Genomic DNA, 25,060 nt, shown 5'->3' with positions numbered 1-25,060 from the left:
GTAATAGAGCTCATTTTCAAATTAATAATTTTCTTGAAAATATTTTTTATTATTATTATTATTTTATTTAATAGGTTGTTATATATATATATATGGGTGTGTGTGTGTGTGTGTGTGTGTGTGTATACAGTATATTCCCAGTGGGGTGATCTTTGTGTTTCAGATAGTGTGAGCTGCTGCTGGGAATGAGACATCAGCATGGGGGTGTGGAGTGTTTCCGTTTAGTGACTGGGTAAGACTCATGTATGAAGACATGAAAATGCTGTGCGTTCTGAGCACAGAACATAATCAATGCTGCGCTACAGAGCCAAACAGCAACTCAGTGAGTAGTGAAACAGAATTTTTGCCATGTAAATGTATGTGTATATATACACATATCTTTTTATTTATATATCTTTTGACCCTGGTCAGATTATATAAAGCACTCGAGTAACTAATGTATTGGGATGGAATGATTTTAGAAGAAAATCAAGACGCATGATATGAAGCACAACATGAAGTTGGAAGTGACATTCAGTGTTGAATTAGTGAACAGGTTTGAAAACAGTGTGAAAATGTGAAACATGCACATCTATGAGAACAATACATGTACTGTAAACTGACACATGAATGTGATATATTAGAGATGTAAATAATTATATACACCATGCACTGTATATACAAATATATATCAACATGCAACATTGTCCATCAATATCATATGCAAGCAACGATGCAATGACACAACATCTGGAGAAGAATCAGCGTAGGAGAAGCACCAGGCAGGGGTGTGGAAGGACTGATCAGCTTTCAGACAAACATCATTAAAGGAAACAGGCACAGAAAAGGAGACACATGTACAGATGTATGGAGGTCATACTGAAGAGAATCAAAAAAGCAGGAAGCCATACTAACCTCGTGGTTCTAATGTATTGTCTACTTTGTCGTTTACATCAAAAACGCGGTCATGTACGCCTATAGTTTTCACACAGCTGTCTATAACAGAAAATAGGGAGAATGAGAGATCATTAGAGGTTTATGCCAAATAGGTTAGTGACATTTGAAGCACACACCCCCTCCTCTCAGCCCTGAAATAAAACATCCCAAGCAACAAAGCTCATGGCAACATTCAGATGAAGTATGAAGTGACCTGGATTTCATTTTATGTGATCATCTATCATCCTTTTCATGTTTTCAAAAAAAACATTTTTCTTAGTATGTAAAGCCGTTTTTGTGATAAATGAAAGGGGTATGTTGGACAGTGAGCAAAAATGTAATTGAAGAGGAAGTGAGGTAACCAGAGAAGTAGACATAAACTGTTCTGATTTCCAATCCAAATGTGTACTTCAATAAGCTCTGTTACAAAGCCTTGTGCTGCATGCAAACACTTACTTGATGGTCGGACGAAAACTTTGAGCTTCAGGCATGTTTTCCTCCCATTCTCAGCAATGGTGGAGGCTGAAAAAAGTGCAAAAGACATAGGTAAAGAGGGTGTTAATATAATACTGCATGTAGCGTCACACATGCATTTTACACATATAAAAAGGTCTGCATGAATAGATTTTAAATAATGAATATATTTTCTTCCCTGTAGTTAAACAGTTAAAACTGAGGTTGTTCATTCAGAAGAAAAAAAAATCTTTTAGATTGGTAATGTTGACTCTTAAGTGGATTTTGTAGGGTTAGTCATGGTTTTTGTGAAATTATAGCCAGGAAGTATTTACAGATGTGCTCCGGAAATGTCTGTGGGGAAAGTGGAGTGCTTTGCTCACAGATTAATTGTAGCATTTTAGATTATACAACTGGCAGCAGCTTTATAAGAATCAAGGAATTTGCATCCATTAAAAACACTCGAAAATGGAAGATATCATGTTATGCAAATACTGTATATGTATACATTTATGTATTTTCCTCTCTAAAAACGCTCTTCAAGAGACACAAAGTTCACACACCGAGGATGTATGTGCTGCATGTGTGGATGGTTTGCGGTTGCTGTCAGGAAATGGATCCCTTCCTGTCAAGTCCATGGGGTGTGAATCTCTAAGCGTTAGCTATCATAGTGGTTGTATCACATCCCCTAAAAATATCTCATGTGGAGAGTGTGTGTGTGTGTGTGTGTGTGTGTGTGTGCGTGTGTGCGTGTGTGTGTGTCTGTGTGTGTGTGTGTGTGTGTGTGTGTGTGTGTGTGTGCCCATGCGGTTGACCACTAATGGTGTTGTGGTGAGGCACCAGGTGCTGTCTCCTGTAGACGAGGATAGGGGTCAAACACATGTCAGTTAGAGCATGGTGAGTGCGTAATGCGTGCATCCATCATGGCAGGAGAAAGTACAGTAGTTTAAAAATATATGCAGTTGTCTTGTGTCAGGACCTCTTATCAAATGGAGAATATTTTATTGTGATATACTAATGCTATTTACCTTAAACTAGTTTTCATTTCTACTATCCCCCTCAGCTCCAAGAGAGACCATATTATCCACTAAGATGTCTTTCGGGCATCATTTTATGTCTTCTGTGGATCATTCCACAGCTGATGCAATGAAGCCAAGCATTTCCAAAGGCTACCATTAGGGATCTGTCAACTCCTCTCTAGTGAACCTTTACCTAACCCCTCCCTTCCCTCTCTCCCAGCTGTGTCACCCTCTCTTCTCGTCTGTCAGCATGGCCATATCCATTCATCAGACCTCAACTGACTCGCCTTCTTCATTTTTTACAGCACACACACACCAACGAAAGTGTGCAAACAAGACACACATTTGAATATCTGTCTGTAAGTGTTGCTCGGCATCCTCTTAAGTAACAGTATTTACAATTCTCTCATCTCGTCCTGTCTGCAGAATGTTTTAAATTTAAAATGTCTTGAATGTACACATCGCTGCAATCAATGTCCCAGCATCGTTTTATTTGGAGGAAGTGGAAAAAGCAGTAAGCTGTCTCTGTAGCCAGGGGATATGTTCATTTAGAGAATTATTAACTAGTAACTGGAAAAGGGTCAGAAGAGATGGAAATCTATTGCTTTGTTGCATGCTCTCTACTCCCAATTTACCCTGAGATCAAGATGCCAGCTTTTCATCAAATGCATACTGCATACTCTTTCAATCACTTACATTTTGTAAAGCCTTCTCTACAGCTCATCAAGCTGTCTATCTCTCTATCCCATCGACATCGCTGTTACCATTTTAATGTTGTCGCTTCATCAGCTGTTTCTTAGTCATGTGTCAGTGTGCAGGAGAGGTGACTTGAGATCAGACGCCCTTTTTTACAGCTCAGTTCATATTCAGCAGATGCAGAGGGGAAAGAAAGTGGAGGGAAGAGAGAGAGAGAAGGCCTTATTATTTTGGTGTGGAGGCAGCCGATGACACGCTAATGAACCTTGACCACAGACGCTCACCCACTCAGTCATATACACCAGTACCCACACAATTTATGTCACTCTTCTTATTGTTCCACTTCTCTTTTCCACCACTACTTAATGCACCAATTTTCTCTCTCTCACATACACACACACACACACACACACACACACACCACGTCTCCAGATGTCTTATCTTCATCATTGTTGTGGGCGGAGCGGAGTCACAGCCATCGACACCAACCACTTAGCAAAGGCAGCTGATTATGAGAGTATGGCCGCGGTGAAAACGGCAAAAAGCATGTGGGAGTCTCTGTCATGATGACACTTAGTGAAGCTGTTGTGATGTTTATAGATTATGCCATAACACGCTATCCACCTCCTACACAAGGAGAATCATGGACTTAAGGTGCAAGAGTGAACAGATATCATGACTGCATTCAAATTAGCTTTCACCATTTACATTTTCCATAGTTAGACTGGAATTCATTATTTCTATGTTTCCTTGAGCAGTTTTCAGCAAGTATAAAGCTAAAAACTCTTATGTCTATGATTTTTATCAATACAGTATGTGACAATGATGCTAATGTGATAAAGTCAACTAAACTATCTCATATGAGCTTGGACGTGGCCACTGTGCTGCAAATGACTGAGGTGTGTTGCTGTACATTCTTGATTACAAAGAAAATATTAGGCTTTGGCTCTACATTCCTTTCTTGGTAGCAGCTCTTCATACTTGTGTGTTTGATGAAGGTCCATCCACCCAGGGGCCTGCACCAGTGCCTGTTTATTTTGGATTAACATGCTGCTGAAGGCCAGCTTATTGTTCTTGTAGGCCGTAACATCAACACCTGCTATTCTGGTTGCCATCAGGCCAGCAGTCTCAACCATCAATCCATCCAGCCTGAGCAAGTGGCTGCTTTGAAGGACAGAGGCCCTGAAAAGATGTCCCAGAGCCGGGGGGGGGGGGTTGAGCATGGCGGGAGGGGCGAGGTTGGGTTACTCCTCCAGACTTGTCCCCTGCCTAGTAATGGCTGGTCCCCTCAGAACACTACATTATGCATCAGCATTAAGGCAAATGGAATGAAGCAGAATCCAATTACGGAAGAACAAACAGGTGGGCTCAGTGCAGCTTAGGCACAGTATTGTTTCAATCACAGCCCAAGCCAAGCTTTATTGCAACTGTAATGTTATCTGGAAAACACATTTCCGTTGCCTTTCAATGAAAGATTCAACAGCACATTCCAGACATGACGACATAAAACCATGTGTTTGTAGTGATGGGAAGCTGGATGCAAAGATTACGCTGGCTAAATACAGTAGATACTAGTATGGTAAGATATTGATTTCTTATACATCATTTAGGAGGCGTAATGGCTCAGCTGTAAAAGAAAAATGCAAGGTGAGTCAATCAAACTGCTAGAAGCAGGTGTCATCTGGGGTCTTCTCATAGTCAGGCAATCAAATCAACCAAAATAAATCTTAATATACTGTACTGTGACAACAAACTGTTTTTCAGCAAAGAATCTTATGATATTATCATATACTTGTATGCCATCACGTGAATATGTACCATTAATAGCATCATGTTAGCATGCCTCTAGTTGAGTCAGGTCTCCAGCTGGCTTTAATAATGGTGCTCTAATCCTTTGATCCCTGCTTATTTGTTAGGATGGGGCCGGTTAAACAGAATGCCCTGTAATGTTGTGTCAAGCGCTGAGCATTCCTAGCGAGCTAATTCTGCAAGCTCCCTAAAAACAAGGTCGCTGTTTGATTGTCTTTCACTGACATTACTCATATGGCTTACACAATGCAAACCCATCAGAGTTTAGTTCCAGGAGTCCAGTAGTCTGAGTTTACATAAACTGGTGTCCAAGAGAAAGGACAAAACACATGCAGCGTTACTTTCTAGAACCTTTGTGCCATCTTCTACCCACGTCTCCATCTAGCCAATTAGACAGTTTGTAGCCAGAATACATTACTTCTATTCCGTGTACAGAAATCACTGCTGGGTTTCATCAACGTTTGTCCTTCGGTTACAGGGTGTGCAATCAGTCAAAAGAGGACAATGTTAAACTAAACACGTGGAAGAAAACCTTGAATTAAAGAGACTAGAGGGAGTTTCAGACAAAAGAGAGATAATATTTATATGACCCCTCCAATAGCTAAAATCAACTGCTACACTGTCCAAAATAATCTATTTAAGGCATACAATAGCACACACATACAGTACAGTACAATGTGAAATTAAATGTTGTACAGATGAAATTATTGAATGTCCTCCACAAAATGTCCTTCCTACATTCAACTATTAACAAAGCAGCATATTTTTCAAATAAGACATTTAGAAAGATGGAAAACTTATAATAAAATCATTCAAAACTAGACAAGCAAATAGAAACTATCTGTATGTGTGTGTTTGTATGCCTATACACAAAATGTGCACATGTAAGAAGATGGAAGAGACTATCCACTGAAGAGGCCCATTAACCAGATGCTACTACAGCGAACACACAATAGGAGGGAATGAGGGAGCAGGGAGAAGCAGTGAAAGAGGAGGACTTGGATTCAGGCAGAACATAAACTCCCCCACCCCCCTGATGATAGTTGGCCTTTAGCTCTTTCCTTTCATATTTTAACCTCCGCCAAAAGTGAACCAAAGTCATTCATCATGCCGCTTGCTCCGAGGTGACGAGGTCACAAGCAATGAGGAAAGGAGTGAGAGAATGGAGAGGAGAGGGAGAGAGAGCAGTGAGCTGAGAGGGAAAAGTGTGTTAAAATCATAATGCCCAATTTGCACGAGCTTCCTCACACTATTGTATATCAATGCAAGAGTGTGGGGATACTGTTCAATTATTTCCCTTCACTATTATGTCAATCTACATCAAACATCATCATTTTATGAAAGATCACATAATGATAATCTAACTAATTACTCTATCTTCTTGAAAATGAAAAGCAACTGAAAGTCTGAAAAACCTTGAATTTCATCAGCTCATTCATGCCTTCACATTCAAATGACAATAAACTCAGTGATTTATCAATCTTAAGGGGAGAGTCAGCTTTTTAAAGCAGCCACACAATAATAAATCACTGTACATAATAATGTTTCATTAGGGCACTTAGTTTATCCCATAGAATCATAATAGTATTGCTATGGCCCAAGTATCCACCCACTGAATAAACTGCAAACACTGTGTGTGGATGTGTCTGTACACAAATGTGTTTATTGTAATTGAGGAAGGGGGGAAAGAATGAATAAATGAACAATAACCAATTAAACATAATGACCAATGCACTGGGTTAATAATATATGTGTTAATGGCCAAGGATAAAATGTCCTTGTCTTTGTGAGAGTGAATCATAATCAGCTCCTGAAGACGGCTGTTAGAAGCATGAATCATATTAGGCTGAGAGGAACCTTGTGCCCTCTGAATCACAGCCCTTGCCTGCCCTACTTTTCCTCTGATCTCTTGGCTTTTCACAGTCTTTCTGTTTCTCGGCAGACAAAGTGATGACTACTTTATTGGCGGTCAAACTCAAAGTAACTTGATTAGAGACTTTTCTTTCTCGCCTTGCTTTCTCTGGGCTGTCAACAGCACTTTGTGACTTAGCTCATGGTCTATTAATATCCAAGTTTGGCTAATGGGCTAGCTCGCTGGTTGACTGTTTTCACTTTATTTTTGAAAGGGGACGCTTGAAACTCCAATGATTAACTGTTTATTCTTATGTTATTAGTAACCAGTAGACCAAACTGATTGATTGTTACCATTTTCTAATGTGTGTTTGATGTGCATATTCAGATGGGTGACAAATTTAAGAAATTTTTAAATAAAGTGTCTTAGTACAGTAAGTTGTTGGGCCACCATGAGCTGACAGAATAGCTTCAACGCAGCTTAACTTGATTCTAAAGCTTTGGGAACACTACTAGAACGATGGAAAAACATTATTCCAAATAATATTCCATCATCTGTTGTTTTGATGATTGTTGAGTGCTGTTGAACACAATCAATCCAAAATCTCTCATAATTGTCAATTGTGTTGACATCTTGTAACTGTACTGTACCATATGATTCACATGATTTTCATACCCTTGTGCCCTGTATGGAAGCACCTGCATTTGTTGTGCTCTATTCAGGGATTTACTTTAATATTATAATAATAAATTAATAAAATTAATATTTAAGGGCAAAAATCTGGTGCAAAAGAAACACAGGGAGGGTTAGTTTGGTAGTACTGTCCTTAAATCCAAAGAGAGAGATGGAATAAAAAAAAAGGGAGACAAGAAATGATGTAGTAACCAGGGGAGGCAGAGGTGGTGGAATGTCTATCCATCTATCAGGATTATAATAATGCATTCCAGACAGCGTCTGCCCATGCATGTGTATGCATATTGTACATGAGTGCATGTGTATCCATGCAAGTGTGTGTGTGTGTGTGTGTGTGTGTGTGTGTGTGTGTGTGTGTGTGTGTGTGTGTGTGTGTGTGTAGCTCTATGTCACATTACTCCATGTTGTCGGATCATTTCTGAACCCTGATGACAGGGTTGATTTTTCATGTGAATGAATGAAAGGGATGAGTTATGATGGTGTCCATATGCATGTTCCCCTTACTGTACCACAAATGGAACAGCACTGGCTCTTCATCATTATTAGCAGACCTCCCATAGCTCTAACAAAATACAGACTGCATACACTGTCCCCTGCCTCTATTCAATTTGTCCATTAATGCTATTTTCCTGCTGCTGTTGGCGCCTGCTCTACGATCTCTACTCCTTTCTCTTCTCGGTGCAGCTTGAAGGAGCATGGTGCATCACAGGATTTATGATCAAGCAGACGACAGCTATATTCCATGTCTTGGAGAATCTGTTTGAGCTTTGTGTGTGCATGTAGCAGTCTAGTAAAGTTGAAAAAGACCTTATAAGAACCTGTAAAAAAAACCTTATGAATATCAAGAGGTTTTCTTGCGTGGTATTTATGATCAATCTTAGTCTTATTTTGCATATTGGCCTATGGGCATCCACACAGTGATTGAAGCCTCACCACATGTTTTTCATTTTGTAATCTTCTGTAAACATTGTAGAATCTTTGCTCCCCCTCTGGGTTTTGTTGGTTATATAGCAAGTGTTCATTTGATATCAGCCACAGACTCTCCTGAAGGTCTCTGTGTTACTTTAATATCCTTCTTTCTTGCAGTGTCAAACCCAAAAATATTAAAAAAAAATAAAAGGTGTTATTGATTGTGTTTTCCGTGAGAAGCAGCACCAGCCCATGTAGGTGAACAAGTCAGACGGCAAGAAAACAACATCTGTTCTGCCAACAATCTGCCACTGCGTGATCACACCAAGTGGTTTCCTATTTGCCACACATCTTACACGCCTAACAACACCATAACTCGGCTCACTCATCTCGTGCGGTGAGCTGCCACTGATATTGGATTTCTGCCCTTCTCAGATTAAAATCACTCAAATACGAGATTGTGGCTTGTGTCCTTATTAGACAAAAGTGCTTGCATCAGCATTCTGCAAGATGGGTTTCACTTAAACCATGAATGCACTGTGAACTCTGACCTGAGAAGCGCTCCAACTTGAGAAGCTTATCCCTTCTGTCATTCCCTCCACAGGGTTTCCCGCAGACAATTTTAGTTAGGGTGGTAGGGTGGGGTTTGCCGTCAGACCGAGGGGTCTGTTTAATTATTTATTAAACACTAAATATTAAATTTAAATAATAATATATAATTAATAAATTATATATATATATATATATATATATATATATATATATATATATATATATATATCTATGTGGCTATCTGCAACATGGCAAGTAAATGTTTGTACCAAAATAGTTCTGTTTTTCGGTGAAGGTGCAGCTACTTTCTTCTGTTGCTCTGCTGTCTGCGTGTCGAAGCTTCGCGGGGGGCTGACACACGCACACATACAAACACTGGCGCACACACCAGACGCCAGCCACCACGTCATTTCTGTTTACTGATAGCTATCGTTTACCTCAGGCTAATTAATTAGGTGGTAAGTGGCAGCCAGCCTTCCAAAAGATAGAACAATGAAATGAAATGTTAACTGATCATTAACCATCGACCGACAAGCAGGAAACGGAGTCTCAGTTCACCTGTCCGGGAGGCTCTGACACACTTTCTGCACTCTGTGTCCGCGGACAGCTGTAGGCTTGTACCGGTTAATGTTCTGTGCATTGTCGGACACATGCAGCCACTTTCCTAAAACCGCTTGCGAGACTGACAAGTCCACAGCAGCCCGCCGCGTCTATGTCCTTTTTTTTTTTGACGACGTAGTTAAGGCGGCAGGCGTGTGTTGCTTAGGCGGCCGCCTTAGCTGCAAAGTGCTGTGGGAAACCCTGCTCCATCCTGCTAGCGTTGATTAAGCTGATTTCTGTTGTTGAAGCAGATGACAGCAGAACCCTGTCTCCTCTCTCTAATTTTATCAGAGATGCAACAAATCAACCCTCGACCCGCATCGAACCCTAAGGGCGAAAACACCATTAACAGTCATTTTCTCCTCAGGAATATGATTTGACAGCTTCATTTTTATCTACAAACAAGAAAGCTAATCAATCATGTCACTGAGAGCTGATTTTTCATCTCCCATTCCCTGAGGTCATTTGGCTACAGGAAGTTATTAAAGATGAGGAAAATATAAATATTCTGATACTGTGTATATGAGCACTGTGTATATACAAGGTGTCTGCTGTACTGTGTGTAGTTAAACATTGGTTATTCAAAATGAAATAAAATCAGTAAAATATTGATTGTGAATACCTATTCTATCTTCATTAAGACTGCACCTCTACCAAAGAAGAAATACATTTTATAAATTCCCCTAAATGATGTACTGTTATGTGTCAAGTGCATGAGCCCATTCACAGTAAACTATTGCTAACCTCTGCCTCATGTGCTCATAGGTAGTGGCCGCTGCCTCAGGACACATTGACATTTCTGTTTAGTGCAGGTGTGCACTATGGCCAGCTTCAGTGGGTAATGATGCATAACATTTTCTCTGTTAGCTATGCTACACTACGCATTTACACAATGCAGGCAAATGGGCTACAAGGGCAAGGTCTTACCACTGTGTGTTGTGCTGAACTGCACAGATCATCACACCTTATACAGTAGAAATGTCTTTGCTATGTTTAAGCTAGTTGTAGGCACTTTCTGTGGTGGTAATGTCCACACTGATTAATTTTACAATGTGACTTATTACAGACCTCAGCTCAATAAAAAATAAGTTACTAAATATTTAAAAATGAAAGTAATCAGTTACTAATTACTGTTTGAGATTCATTATTTAGACACTTGGCCTTGGGTACTTAAACATTTCTATGCATGGTATGAGATGATAAAATGAATATTTAATGATCCCTATGGGAAAAAATGGGTAAATTCAGGTTGTGCAGCAGAGCAGGCAAGGCCATAAAGGACATTTGACTCCCCCACTTTGTAGGCCCTTAAGAGTATTGAACTAAAACATTCTCATTTCAATTAATTCAAAAGTGATGTCTTCACTTCTACAAGCCTTACCGCACCAATGACAGGCTTAGTTCAAGTGATGAAGTAGGAGACACCATGAACATTTTGTTGACTTATATCAATGTAGTAGTTCATGTAGAACAACTTTTGATGCCTCAAGTCAAAAATGAAAAACAAATACTTAATAGTGTCCCTAAAGCAGCCTGAGTACTAAAGGTTGTTACATGACCAGAAGTTGTTGCAGTTGATGCCAAACAGACCTGCTACTAGTGTACTGTGGTATTCAGCTCTGCTCTTTAAAAAAATATTAGAGATAAAAGATTAGAGATAATTAAGTCTGAGCCAATGTTTTTATTTTCTCGCAATCTTAACTCCTGACTATCCATAATAGTAGTAGGTTAAGCCAAAATGTAATCCATGAGAAAAGCACAGTAATTAATTAGGTTATACTTTTGAAAAATGTACAGTTGTGATTGAATTTTGCAAGATGTTTACTTATACCTCAGTTAGAATGTTGCATTTATCACTGAATTCTTAACATTAAAGGAAAATAAAAATGATGTAACCCAATGCAACCTGAGAGGTCTTGTTTGCTTCTAGGGCATGAGGGAGACTCCCTCCTGTGGATGATGATGATGGTGGTAGCGATAGAAACAGATGTTGCAGATCAATTGGCAGATGTAGCAACGTAACTACCTCTCTACCTCTCTGAATCTGTCTACTGAAGAGACTGTCCAATCCATCAGCAGCCATCTCCCCTGCTACTTATGGACATTCAGGCCGGACACAATGGCAGTGGGAAATCACATGTCAGACGATTTCATGGTAGATGACTTTAATATCCGCCACAGTAGCCAGAGAGGCTATACGCTAGAATCATTCAATAGCCAATGAAGCCGCGGGCCACTAAACCAATATGGCGTGCTACAGCAGAATGGATGTGTTCCATGGAAGCCCTGGCGGTCCCAGTGTAATTTAATCCAGCCCTTAGGACAAGCATCTCTCAACAGAAATGGAAAAAAAACATGTTAGAAGTAGAAATTTGAAGTGGTGGATTAATTGTATAACCCTTCGCTAACCCTCATTTTCACCCCCAACTTCGGAGACTTCCATTTTTCCCTCGTCTCATTTAGTATGACTGTCAATGCAAATTGGCTATAAAAGCAAAGGGAAATCTGGTTACTTTTTAACAGAGAAATGGCCAAACACCTGGTTGTTGAAAGGCCTCTGGAAAGGATCTCAGGCTATTTGTTTTGTGGACTAGCTTGAGAGAGAAAACACCTAGTCACCACAGAAACAATGGCAAACATTAGGGAGTTTTTTTTTTTTTTACTTCAGTCTTGAACTCAGTAGTGTAACGGAGCAGGGAGAGAGAGAGAGAGCGAAACACATGAAATGAATAAAGTACAGACGTCTTGGCTGGCTGTCAGGTTAACTGCTTCATAAAAAAGGTGCCAATTTAGAAAACAGATCTCAGCATGTAGAGCTCAGCTCAGCTACGCTCCTGACGACTTTCAACGCCGTCTCTGAGAGAAGGACAAAACCCAAAGACGTGGGGGTTGGACAGCCACCTGCATTAACACCACAGACCAAACTTTACAGATAAACAGACACATGTATAGTATAACCAGTAGCGTTCATCAGGAGGGTGTTAATGTCAAAACTGACACCCCCTCGCTGAGAAGGAAATTCTACAATTTTTTTCATAAATTGGCCCAGAAAGTGCCTTTAAACTTTTCCTTCAACAGCTGAAGCAATAATACATAGACTGCATGATATTGCACTAATGCCACTGATATGAGAACATAACCCTGCTTTCTATTTTGTAATATGAGCCTATCCCTATGACAAATGTGTTTGGAGCGAGTGGCGGCGACTGCGCCTACTGACAGTAACTCCTCTGTATAGTCTGTGGTGGGAGGACAAACTCAACTCAATTCCACTCTATTACCTTGCTTTGATAAAACCTAATTTCCCAGGGGCTTCAACTTCAGATTAACTCAGTTATGCTCAGTTTCTATGCCAAGAAGCAGACAACTTAACATCAAATGCAAGCTGAATAAGAGCATAACATAATGCTAAGAGGAGGGAACTCCTTTTTGAAGGATACAGTATAGTGCAGCAGGGGAAGTGAGGTATAACTGTCAAACTGTCTCAATTTAACTCCCGGGTAAATTCCATTGCCATTTTAGGGAAGAGTTCTCTACGAGCGATGAGAGCAGCATGAATAGCTTGGCTGAAAGCACAGCATGAAAGCGTCTACGAGGATCACTGTAATACCATGCGTAAAGCTCTGTGGTGAAGTTGTGAAAACATGGGTTAGGAGTAGTGTGTGTGTCTTTGCTCTGATGTATTAAAAGGCCATCTAGGTTTATAATTCATGTCAACTTATTATTATTATTTGGCTTTTTTCCTGTGAATGCATGTGGGGTTGTAAGTACTGTTACTGCACTCTGTTGTATCTACAGACGGGTGATAAATAAAAGGAAAAGCCCAAATAAATAAGAGAAGGCCCAACACCTTACTAAGACGCATGTTTTTTTTTCTCATTTGTCTCCCATCTGTATATATGCTGTGCAAAAATCAATCATGACAGAGACTCACATATGTAGTAGTATTCTCTGCCCGGTCTGAACTCAAAGCCCAAGGAGAAGGGAGTGAAGAGCTGGAACTTCTCTGAAAACTTGAGTGGTCCGTTCGGGGAGTGCGGCCTGTTGCACTCCCAGCGTTTGAAGCCCTTGGCGGTGTGGTCGCATGTGCTGTAGCCATCGTAGTTAACCATGTAGAGGACATAGCGCTCTGTCCGCTCCTCAGGCACTGTGTCTTCATAGTGAGGACAGTAAACATCCAGGTAGTCGTTTATGCACACGTCGATGTGGTAGTCTCCACGATGGAACCTGGTTGCAAGACAGAAGGGAGGAGAGATAGGAAATGGTTAACGTTTGATATTCATATGAAGTAGAAGTATGATGTTATTTAGAGAAATCTTATAATCTTAATGTATCAACATCGCTTCAATTATCCAAGATAAAAGGCTGTTTGAATTCGGCACATATACACAGAATGCAGGTTTGATCTCGAGGCACTCTTTCAATGTTGTGTGGAAATTTACAAGCACTAGCGCTCTCACCCTCTGGCTTCAATAAATTTGGGTGGGTTGGTTTATCTATAAATCTATCATTGCAACATATATTTATTCACACATACACACATCTGCCTTCCCAATGATAGCAACCTCAAGTATCCAAGTCTGAGATAAAATATGCTTACATGAAAACAGTTTGGGGTCTCTTTAAGAAAAAAAGATACATTTTCTTGGGGATTTGTTTTCACACAAAAAAAACATCTTACAGACAGAACTAAAATAATAACCGGGATACAGGATGGTCCAGACAGTAAATGTCATGATAGGAAAAATACAGAGCCTGGCTGTCTCTGGCTGGCTGTGCGGTGAGGCATCTTTACAACTGCAATGATCTAGAACAGGCCACACAGGGTCAGAGGGCTTCAATACATACAGGCAGATTCATCAAAAGGCCACACACTGTCACAAGCTCACATCTACACACACACACACACACACACACACTTTCTCTCTGCTGCCCACAAAATAGGTCTCTCACCTGTGGAATTTTCACAGCTACCAAAATTAGATAGTAATTCCTGTGTTGTGAGTTTCTGGCTGCGTCTGGGGTGATATGACCCTAACTTTGGGGTCACAGGGGGTCTCACAGAGAAAACATTGAACACCTGTAAACTTGATAGGGATGTCCTCAATTTAGACTTGAAGTGCTCGATGTGAACAACAAAGTTGTAAATACACACACAGCTGGTGTCACTGACTCATTTCACCCAGAAGCCAGGTGGTGTGAGTTTATAATTTAGACACAGTCTTTAGTGCTGTAAGACCACAACCTGACAAGACTTTTGACAAAACTTTTAATTGAAAACTGCACTGCTGTCTATAAGAAGGGCTCCTCAAGCTTTACAATGCACAAGAGGCAAAGCGTATAACAGGCTAAAATAATTTTATCCCGAGGACTCTGGAGCCTCAGGATTAACATACTGAAGCAGTACACATGCAGCATAGTGACCTCTTTCTTTCTTCCTACAGTTTTGTGTGTTAGTGTAGTCCGTACTCTTTCCACTTCTCCACGGAGAAGAGTTCATGTGGCTCAGGTACCATCTGTTTGGTAGCACCATGAAGTTGCTTGACAGTTTATAATCTATCTTTTATTTTGTCATCCTGATTTTCCATACTGTAATTGTACTATGAGTGTCTATTCTGTACACAAGGCAACTACTGCATGTATGTGCTTTATGAAAGAGAGATCCCTCTTTCCTTAGTTTTTCCTTATCCAAAAGGAAATGTATCATATTGGACAATAGACATAAAATTGTCTTGACTTGATTTTTCTGTTGCTCCCATGTACAAAATCTCTAAGATGTCGTTAAGATGTTGTACAGAAAACAACAACTAAGCAAAGGAGCTTCAAAACACAATTATTTCAGTTGGTCTAAAAATACGAGTGGAATCAGATGCTGATGAAAATACTATGCTGCACAATAAAAACATCTGTCCCTTTTGTTATCCTTATTTTCCCTGTCACTCTCTTTCCACCCACTTGTTTGCTTTCTCTATTAATAACTACAGCTACTGCTCGTTATCTCAATGGGATGTTTGAGTTCTGATTCTAAAGAATGGATTTTCTAAGATCAAATCGCTGTATATGCACTGAAAACGCTTATCCTGCTTGGCTGCATTTACTTCCATCTGCAGTACTTTTAGACAAACTACACAGAATTAGAATCATAATGTAAACCAGACAACTTGTTTTGAAGCTCAAATAGCAATTTGAGCAAAATTTGCTTTTGGCACCTTCAGTTGTCACATAATTCATGTTGTTATTTGGAATGATTAATGTAACAATCAAGTGACAAATCGAACCACAGCCATTTCTCATTAATGTGATCATGTGTGTCTGGTGGTTTTGCTCGGTGTATTTATTTATCTGTATGTGGGTGTATGTGAGCATGATCTAGCATGAAATGTTGCTTTTCTGTGTTTACCCGTGTAGGGTAAATACCAATGTGAGGGTGTTTACAACCAAGGCATGGAGTAGCTCATCTGTATCATCTCATTTAAAACATGTCTGTGGAGGTCCAGGAAGAGCCATGCATCTCCCTCACTGCTTTAAAATGTCACTGACTTAATGGTCACATCCTCCCATCTGCTCGCCCACGTGTGTGTGTGTGTGTGTGTGTGTGTGTGTGTGTGTGTGTGTGTGTGTGTGTGTGTGTGTGTGTGTGTGTGTGTGTGTGTGTGTGCGTGTGTGTGAGCGTGTGCGTGTGTGTGTGTGTGTGTGAGCGTGTGTGTGTGTGTGTGTGTGTGTGTGTGTGTGTGTGTGTGTGTGTGTGTGTGTTTGTGTGCGTGTGCGTGTGTGTGTGTGTGTGTGTGTGTGTGTGTGTGTGTGTGTGTGTGTGTGTGTGTGTGTGTGAGCGTGTGCGTGTGTGTGTGTGTGTGTGTGTGTGTGTGTGATGTTTCAGCTGCCCTTCTCTCCCTGCCTGGCCGTGACTGCAAATGAAGCAGAGGATGTTTGGGTGAGTGAGCACATAAAAGGGACAGGACAGGCATTTGTAACATGCAACAAACACACATACACACACACACACACACATATGCAACAAACACACACCCTGCACACACCTTCACATACACACCCACGCACATACATTAGTGTTTGTGTTATCAGTTCAGTGAGCTCCCTGGCACATTGGCAAAGGACCAGCAGTGAGACAGCCAGAAGCTGCTAATGGCACAGAGTGAGAAAGAGAGCGAGGGTGAGAAACAGACAGGGTGGGAGAGAGAAATGGACCTGGTTCCAAAAGAAGGTGAGGGAATACAAAAAAGAGGCAGTAAAGACTGCATAATGCAGATAGTACTGCCAGGCTCCCAGTGAATCCAAGTCTTTGCAGGAGTTATTCAACCATGCATTCAATGCATGCATTCGATCAATTATCAATAAAGGATATTCTACTAAAACTGTGTATGTATGACATGCAGCCAAAGCTGTAAATGTTTCTCCAAGTCTATTCAGTGCAGGATTATTACCGAGATGACTTCCGGAAAACTTCTTGTATATTGGAGAAAGCTGTGTTTATTGTCCTTATAAAAACCCTGTTATCAGGGGCGTAATGTGGGAGTTTTAGATGCGGCTGATGTCTTGTTTATAGCGATCGGCTGCTGCTGTTCTATAAACAGTCCCCGCTTTTCAGCAGAAAGAGGAAACAGTTCTTCACCACGAAATGGACGTGTGCTGTTCAAACATACATCAGCCTCTGTGTAGGACACAGGAGCACCAAGAGGTTGCATCAATGGAATGTAAATCAAGGCTGTGCTCTTTGAGAATCCCAAAGACTGAAATATAGGCAGGAGAGACGGTACAGTAACACTGGGGTCAATAGAACAGAGTAATTGCAAAGTAACTAATCCAGTGGGCAAAAAAGAAAATGTAAATTAAAGCTATCTCAGTGTTTAATGATATTAAATTCACAAGTTAATCCATTTTAAAATGCATATGTTGAACAATTCAATTTACATTTAAATAACGGATTAAAAATATTATTCAATTGGCCTTGAAAATTACATTTCCTTATTCTGTATTTAAATGCTAAATAATGTTGTTTGCTGTTGAACTCTGACACAATGACTCCCCCACATGTTACAGTGTACAAAGGAAGGTGGTGGCAATGTGCAACACATAAAAACTGGCCAATCAGATTTATTACAAAACCTAAGCTTTAATGTTAAAGCATGAGGCAAATTCATTGTGAGATGGCATATGACACATTAGTAAATAAATAAATAATAGTGAATAAATGCTAATTTAATTGATCAATATGCAATGCTTTTTTATTGATCAATTCGATAGGTGTTTTAATTATTATATGTTATAAGTAAACCCTTAAAAAAGTAAATCATTTTGCTGGCACACTCCAGAATCCATACAGTGATTTCTTACATGTTTATTTCCATTAATGTTCCTAAGACGAGAGCTAAAAGCTGGTAAAAATCACATAAGCAATTGTCCAGATGGAGTTGAGTTGAGCTGAGTTGCCCTCGTTCCTCCACCAATGCCACAAACATTCACGCACTCCACCCAACCACCCCAATCACTCCCTATTTTACGACATACTAATGGCAACATCATGAGCGACAATCTTTTCCATTCTTGGGAGTAAAGAGTAGCAGCTGAGAGTGACAGCGGAGGCCTCCTAGCACTAAAATAGGTAATTAACAAGCAAAGTTGGATGGTAGGCTGATTGTCAAATGGTGATAATTGCATGTCTTTGTTATGCCACAGCTGTCCTAGCGAGCTGCGGGTCACAACACAAAGCCAGAGAAAATCAGCTGGACACAGAGGGTGGGTGCATGTGTGTGTGTGTGTGTGTGTGTGTGTGTGTGTGTGTGTTAGCATGTGAGTAAGTGAGTGAGTGTGAGAGTGTGAGAGAGGGAGATAATCTTTATTACTAACTGATTACATTTTCACACAACCTCCTCTGGCCCTCAGGGCTGAAACTGAAGGGCCAAGTATTGTCAGAACACAGATATATACACACACACACACACACACACACACACACACACACACATACATAGAGACACTTGCACACGCAGACACAGTATCAATCGGAGAGAGTGAGTTTTGGAGAGCTGGAACAGTGAAGTGAATGCAGGGTAAGGTGGCACACCACTGCAGTCGCTGATTGGCTCATTTCCATTTCAATTACACAGCCCAGTGACATCGCTGTGTGCGCACACGCGCACACACACACACACACTCACAACTACACTTACGCGCATGGGTTTTTGCGCACACCCACACACACTGTACCCAATGAACTCCCATCAGCCACCTCTTTGAGCTGTGCACCGGTGGCTGCAGACAGAAAGCAAGAAGGACAGGGAGAGATAGCTAGCCTGAGTGAAAGAGAAAGCTAGAGAAAAGGAGAGCAAGAGCTCAGTGGCAGAGGCAGAGAGCAATCCGAGTCATCTAACCAGTTGAATACGTGAGATTTAATGAAAAGAAGAAGTTTTCAGTGTGCTGCTGTAGCTGCTAAATACGGGTATACCCAGGAGAGTGATTACTGTCACAGGATATCAGAGATTTATAAAAATCCTGTATGAAATATTTTTCTTGTTTAGTATTGGAAAATATACGTCAATGCTTGTCTTCTGTCTCCTATGTTGTTTAGACATGAAGAGCAACACAGTATGAAATCATAGCAACACCATGCAAGCCAATATGTACTTCTCAGGTCTAAACCTCAGACACAGCACACACTGTAGTGAGAGAGATTGTCATTGTTGTCACTGCAAAACTGTAATGACAACATTTTGACTTTAATGATGACCAACTGATGAATGCACAGTGACAAAATACTCTAAAGATGGTGAGCTTTTTATGTAAAAGGAAATGCCTGACACAAAAACTGCAGAGACTTTGAAAGGAAGTGTCAAGACTGTAGCGCTTACACACTGCTGACAGCTGCATGCATTACAAAGTCAAAGCCCTCTCTACCTGAGTATAAAATATCATCTTTGTTTGTCTCTACCTCTTTGTCCCTCTGTTCTCTCTGTATTTTCCCGCTCCCACCCCTTCTATTTCCTGATTGTTTCTGCCTGCCTGAGTTTCTTGATCGGCCCAGTCCCGCTCATGACCCCAAATCAGATCTATTTACATTATTTCACCTCTACCTGTTGAAATTCATACATCTGATATATTTTCAATTCAATATCCTCAGGCAATGTTCCGTTGCTTGATAAATCAAATCACAGTAACCTAGAAACTAGAAATGCACTGGGACCTTAAAAGGTAAACCTCTGATATCCTGTTCAGTGTATTTATGCTTACACGGAGATGTGTGCGTGTGTGTGTGTGTGTGTGTGTGTGTGTGTGTGTGTGTGTGTGTGTGTGTGTATATATGTGTGCATGTTCCTCAAGTGAAAGATCATTTGTTGATTTTGCTCCAGAGGGAAAATATGTTTAACCAAGAGGACATGAACTCTGACTGAACCCTGACTAAAGTACACATGTAAAGGCCTATTCAGGACCCTTCAACACATATTACACAAACGCACATCGCAAACACTTCTCGATTTAGTTTGTGCAGTTGTCTAATTACAGATGATTGGTGTCAGAGGATGAAAGACAGAGGGGAGCAGAAAGTAGGAATTGAAAGACAGAGGGAGGCAGAGGGAAAGAAGAGAGAGACTGTTGCAATTGATGCTTGTTCTCGACAGCAGTCAGAAAAAGGACGTGACCTTCTATCCAGAGAGGTATTCACCTTGTTGTTAGTGATGGCAAAGGAGTGTAATGGAAGAGTAAGGAACAGATAACTGCATCCAACATTTCCACTCCACAATCATCTTGACTGTAAATTAAATTCATCACCAGACCACCATTTCAGCAATTCTCTTTTCTTTGGGACCTGGAGATGGGAAACATTTTTCTTTTTGTCTGAGGCGCTGGCAAGAAATGACAATACCACCCTCTGGGATCCTCATATTACATCTCATAATACACGACAAACTATTTCTCTACCAGTCGAACAATCACACAAACCAGGCGACAACAGCTTTGGCTCCAACACTGCTCAAAAAAATTCAATGTCAAAGGGGAGAGGTGGCTTTGAAGGATCATTTCAGTTTATTACTATATACAAAACAAAAAAACAATGGAATATGCTACAACAAAGTCTGATACAGTCAAGAAACACAAGTGTTGAGACTAGTTGTAAACAAGCCAAAGGTTTAGCCAGATTTTCTAAACCGTCTGAATGTTGGTAGCAATCCCTAATTGCACAATAAAACTCTGTGTGTGTGTGTGTGTGTGTGTGTGTGTGTGTGTGTGTGTGTGTGTGCGTGTGTGTGTGTGTGTGTGTGCACGTGCGTGCGTGCGTGTGCACACAAAACATAAGTATGGTAGGTTATAGTTGAACCAGAAGTAGGTCTGTAAGGACATTTGGTCGATCATTTTATGGATCACCCTTGTTTTCCTCCAAAAAAGCTGAGCAAGGGTTTGTTAAAAAAACTGCATTATGAAAAACTGCTTTTGTTTCTTGCCCTGTCGGACTTAGTTCTAGCGAAGTTGCCATGTTCTTTCAGTTTACTTGGTGACTGCAATTAGTACTGCTGGCCAAAATCTAAGATCGTTTTTCAATTTCTTGCTCTACTCTGATTTGGTTGTAGCACCTTTTGAGATGTTTAAAAAATCAAAGAACATAATACTGTGTGAAGAAGAGATACAACCCCTAAAAGACTAGTATTGAGGTAGAGTGACAGCTAAGGAGAGAGCAGTGAAGTCAGAGGAAGAACATGTGAGACTGTCGCTTGTTATACGAGTTGACAGCCACATTCCTTGCTGGATAACTGGCCGATAGGCTTACAACACTGGGAGGGGATGAGAAGAAGACACGGAGACATCAGACCTATAGAGTATCACATATTACTGGTATTGCCTCCAGGACATGGTTGAGGGCTGGGGTGTGTGTGAGTGTGTGAATTTAGGCTTATTTTAATATATTTATACGGGATACACACACACACACACACACACACACACACACACACACGTGTTTGTAGCTGCTGGTCATGGTGCATTTTACTGTGTCCGTCTGCTGTAGCTTTATAGAGGGTGTACTGCAGGCTCAGAGCAGGTGGTCAGCCCAGTATAATATGTTGACTGTCAGCAGTGAGCGACACAGGAACGTAACCATGCATTCCGTCATCTCTCTTTCTTACACGTAGATTCATTCAACCTTCCATCTCGACCTTTTCTCCTACACTTCTCCTCCCTGTTTCTGTCCCTCTTCTAAATCTCTCCATCCCTCGCCCCCTCTGCTCCCTCACTCTTCTCACCGCCACCCTTGACTGTGATCTTACGATTTTCATTTCTGCCATTTATGTCTTTCAGCGCTCATTTTGCCCCAGGGAGACAATGAATTAAGAGCAGTGACAGACAAGTTCTTGTTCTGCTCTTTGTGCTGAGTGAAACAGCGAGATGTAGGGCTCCAGTGACTGTTTGATGTAGTCCGCATTAGCATGCTGCAGCTCAAGTCCAAAACAGAGAAGATGAAAAATAAAACACACAGATACTTCCTCTGAGCTCATCTACTCACTACTCTGCCAAACAACCATTTTTATGGGTGTATAACACTGATGTGTGTAGGCTATATATGTGAGTGAATGGCTGAGTGTGTGTATGTGGGTCTGTATATATCTCTCTGTGTGTAAAAGGATTTCTTTATGTCTCTGCTCGTCACCAAGGGAGTCAGGGAAAAATGACACATCCCCCAACATCCTGTCAGACCCTGGGGCCATTCTCCTGAATCATTGCTGCCCCCAAACCCACTTCAATCCCTTTGTAAATACTGTAAGCTCTGACATGTTTACCAGGACCAGAGTGGGTGTGTGCACGCCCGTAGATGCATGTGAGTTTATGCACGGTCACACATGGGCAGTTAGTGTCAATTAATAGCTATACATCATTTAGTGGGAGACGTGTTTGCCATTAATCATAAGTCATTGTTTTATAGTGACAAGGTATTTGGCAGCTGAGACAGAACAGCAGCAATGAAACGTCTCAGAGCCGTGTAACATGTCCTCCTAATGTGTGTGTGTGTGTGTGTGAGAGAGAGAGAGAGAGAGAGAGAGAGAGAGAGAGAGAGAGAGAGAGAGAGAGAGAGAGAGAGGACATCCTATACAGATAGGGACAGAGCTGAAACCTGCGTCTGTTGTCTCTTCTATTACCTTCGCTCAGCTCTGAATATATCCAGCTAGCTGTGAATATGTTCCAGAAGGTTAAATAAACACAAACACTCCACATGGTTGCTAAAAGTTGCCATGTGTCTGCAGCAATTGCTGCTTACATAAGTATAAGTGACACAACTAAACCCTCTGATAGGTGGTGGCAACATGCACGTGTAAACACAGATACAAGCAAATGTTGCATGTTTGCATTGTAACCATTTCATAATGATGCTAACTGTAAATAGAAGTAACAAGGGTCCCAGCAGCTGAAGCAGTCACTGGATTGGAAAAGAAAATGTTGAAATTAAAATCCTCACTATTTTCTATCACTTTAATTTCTTCTCATACTATTCAGAAGATCATTGTACTCACAATAAAATGCTGAGGTGCACTACATAATGTCCCCTGTGAAGAGACCTTATAAGGAACTAAAAGAGTGTCTTTAAAGAGGATGAAGCTGTGGCTGGATTAAGAAAAAGCTTTTCTAAATTGAAATGTCCACTTTCTCTCATACTTTTGTTAAGATCACTGCACTCAGGAAACATTGCTTATCTGCAAGAAGGCCAACAACTCCGACGTTGATAATAGAGAGCTCTGCACACTTAGATCTAATGCAAGAGTTTAATGAAACCGAGACCTTCATCTGGGCAAACACGCATAACAGTTCAGTAAGTAGGTTTTGAACAATATAATAATGAAATGTCTGTAGATAGACACAGGAGTACATTATGAAAAACTCCAATCAAACAACTAAAATACATCTGCACACCCATGTTTACACCCCTTACAGACTGACACAGTAACAGTCAATCTGAATGGGTTGACAAATCCTCCAACATGGCTTTGAGACTTTGTTTGAACACACTATGCCTTTGTGAACAGACATTTCAATGAATGATTAACGTTTTAGTTCTTAGTGACATTCTATAACCTACTTCCCGATTTGTCTGTGTTCAATAGACCTACGTCACATCTCCTGTATTCTTCTCTCCCCTACCTTCTTTTTACTTCAGCCGCCTCCTGTGGCCCACCTGTATACAGTACAGCACATTACAGAAGAACGTCAGCCCACTTTTCTTCTGGTGTTGCTATGTCACACTCTGTCTCTCAGGACAAATGATTAGCAGATGGATGGAGGAGTGAAATGAGTAGGAAAACTGGCAAAAAGGGCAGAGATGGACAAAAAATAAATAAAGGAAGCATACTATGTGGGAGAGGCAGGAGAGATCCAGTGTGGGAGGAGGTAAAAAGAAGAAAAGTGTGTATGAAGGTTTAAACGCTGTAAAAGATGGTGGGGAACGTTAAAGGAAAGGTTAGTAAACATGTGGGTAGAAGATAACATAGAAGAAAGGGATGAAAAGAGGACCACACAAACATATGTGTCTGTCCTGTTTGTTTCATCTCAGCAAGCCTGTGTTTTTTACCCAATACACTGATCATTAAATCTGGCATCACCGCCATTACCGAACGCATGCACATACTAACCCAAGCTGACACCCCCATATATATCCATACACTAAATGCACACGGGCAAACACGCACTGACCTTCAAGGAAGGTTGCCATGGAGCTGTCCGGATGTTATAATGTCACCACTTTCATAAAACCCCTCACCCCTTTCACAGTTCACAAACCCCTGACTGTATACGGCTGTACTGTATGTGTTACTGTGTGTGTGTGTGCGTGTGTGTGTGTGCGTGTGTGTGTGTGTGTGTGTGTGTGTGTGTGTGTGTGTGTGTGTGTGTGTGTGTGCGTGCATATCGTGTGTGTCAGGTTTTCTGTGATTGCAGCCGGTTTAGGCTGAGTTAGGTATGTAACATTTTAAAGAGGGAGCCATGGGAAGCCAAACGGTAACTGTTGTGTGTTTATCTGTGGGATGTAATTGCTTTACTGACAGATTGCAGCTATATTCGTGCCTGTCCATACATCACTGTTGTCATGTAAAAACCTTGTAGGCCCCCTCCTTCCTTGAGGGATCATTACACTTATCAAGTGAGAAAACTCTACAGCTACTGTTCTATAACCCTTCCGAATGTCTTCAGAAAAAGATCAAAAATGTATTGTCATCAAGCTACCAAAAAAAGGATGTTTTACTTAATCTTTGCTCATAGATCCAGAATCCAATTTGCTGTCCTTTTGAGAAGCGGTTCATATGAGATTTCTTTGTATAAACATTTTAGGTTTTGTCTGCAAGTTCCAATACAGTACAAATGAATTGCAGTTTGATGTGACCATATTTCATAGATTACAGTGAAGATGATTTGTTTTTATAAGCCTGTCACTTCATCTGCAATTGTATATGTACGTGGACTCATCCTGGCATGCTGCCATATTTTGAAATGTATTGATCTACTGTACATTAAATTGTATAGCTGCTTATAAAGAGGTGAGCAAGTGCAGTTTGGAATCTTTTGGATGTAA

General features: G+C 40.8%; 1 protein-coding gene across 2 annotated transcripts in view; it reads right to left on the bottom strand.

Moving 5' to 3' along the window:
* The window catches only part of efna5b (ephrin-A5b), a 92,945-nt gene that overhangs the window by 5,276 nt on the left and 62,609 nt on the right, over positions 1-25,060 (bottom strand). Inside the window, exons 2-4 of one of the 2 annotated variants that reach the window (XM_031305517.2) lie at positions 13,433-13,725; positions 1,372-1,437; positions 895-975 (exon numbers count right to left, since the gene is read on the bottom strand). In XM_031305517.2, the coding sequence (XP_031161377.1) occupies positions 895-975; positions 1,372-1,437; positions 13,433-13,725 (440 nt within the window). The remainder of the gene's footprint in view (positions 1-894; positions 976-1,371; positions 1,438-13,432; positions 13,726-25,060) is intronic. The other variant, XM_031305518.2, reaches the window with a different exon arrangement.

This window comes from Sander lucioperca, chromosome 2 (assembly GCF_008315115.2).
Source record: "Sander lucioperca isolate FBNREF2018 chromosome 2, SLUC_FBN_1.2, whole genome shotgun sequence".
Classification (NCBI taxonomy): Eukaryota; Metazoa; Chordata; class Actinopteri; order Perciformes; family Percidae; genus Sander; species Sander lucioperca.
This window is presented reverse-complemented; position numbering and strand designations above follow the sequence as displayed.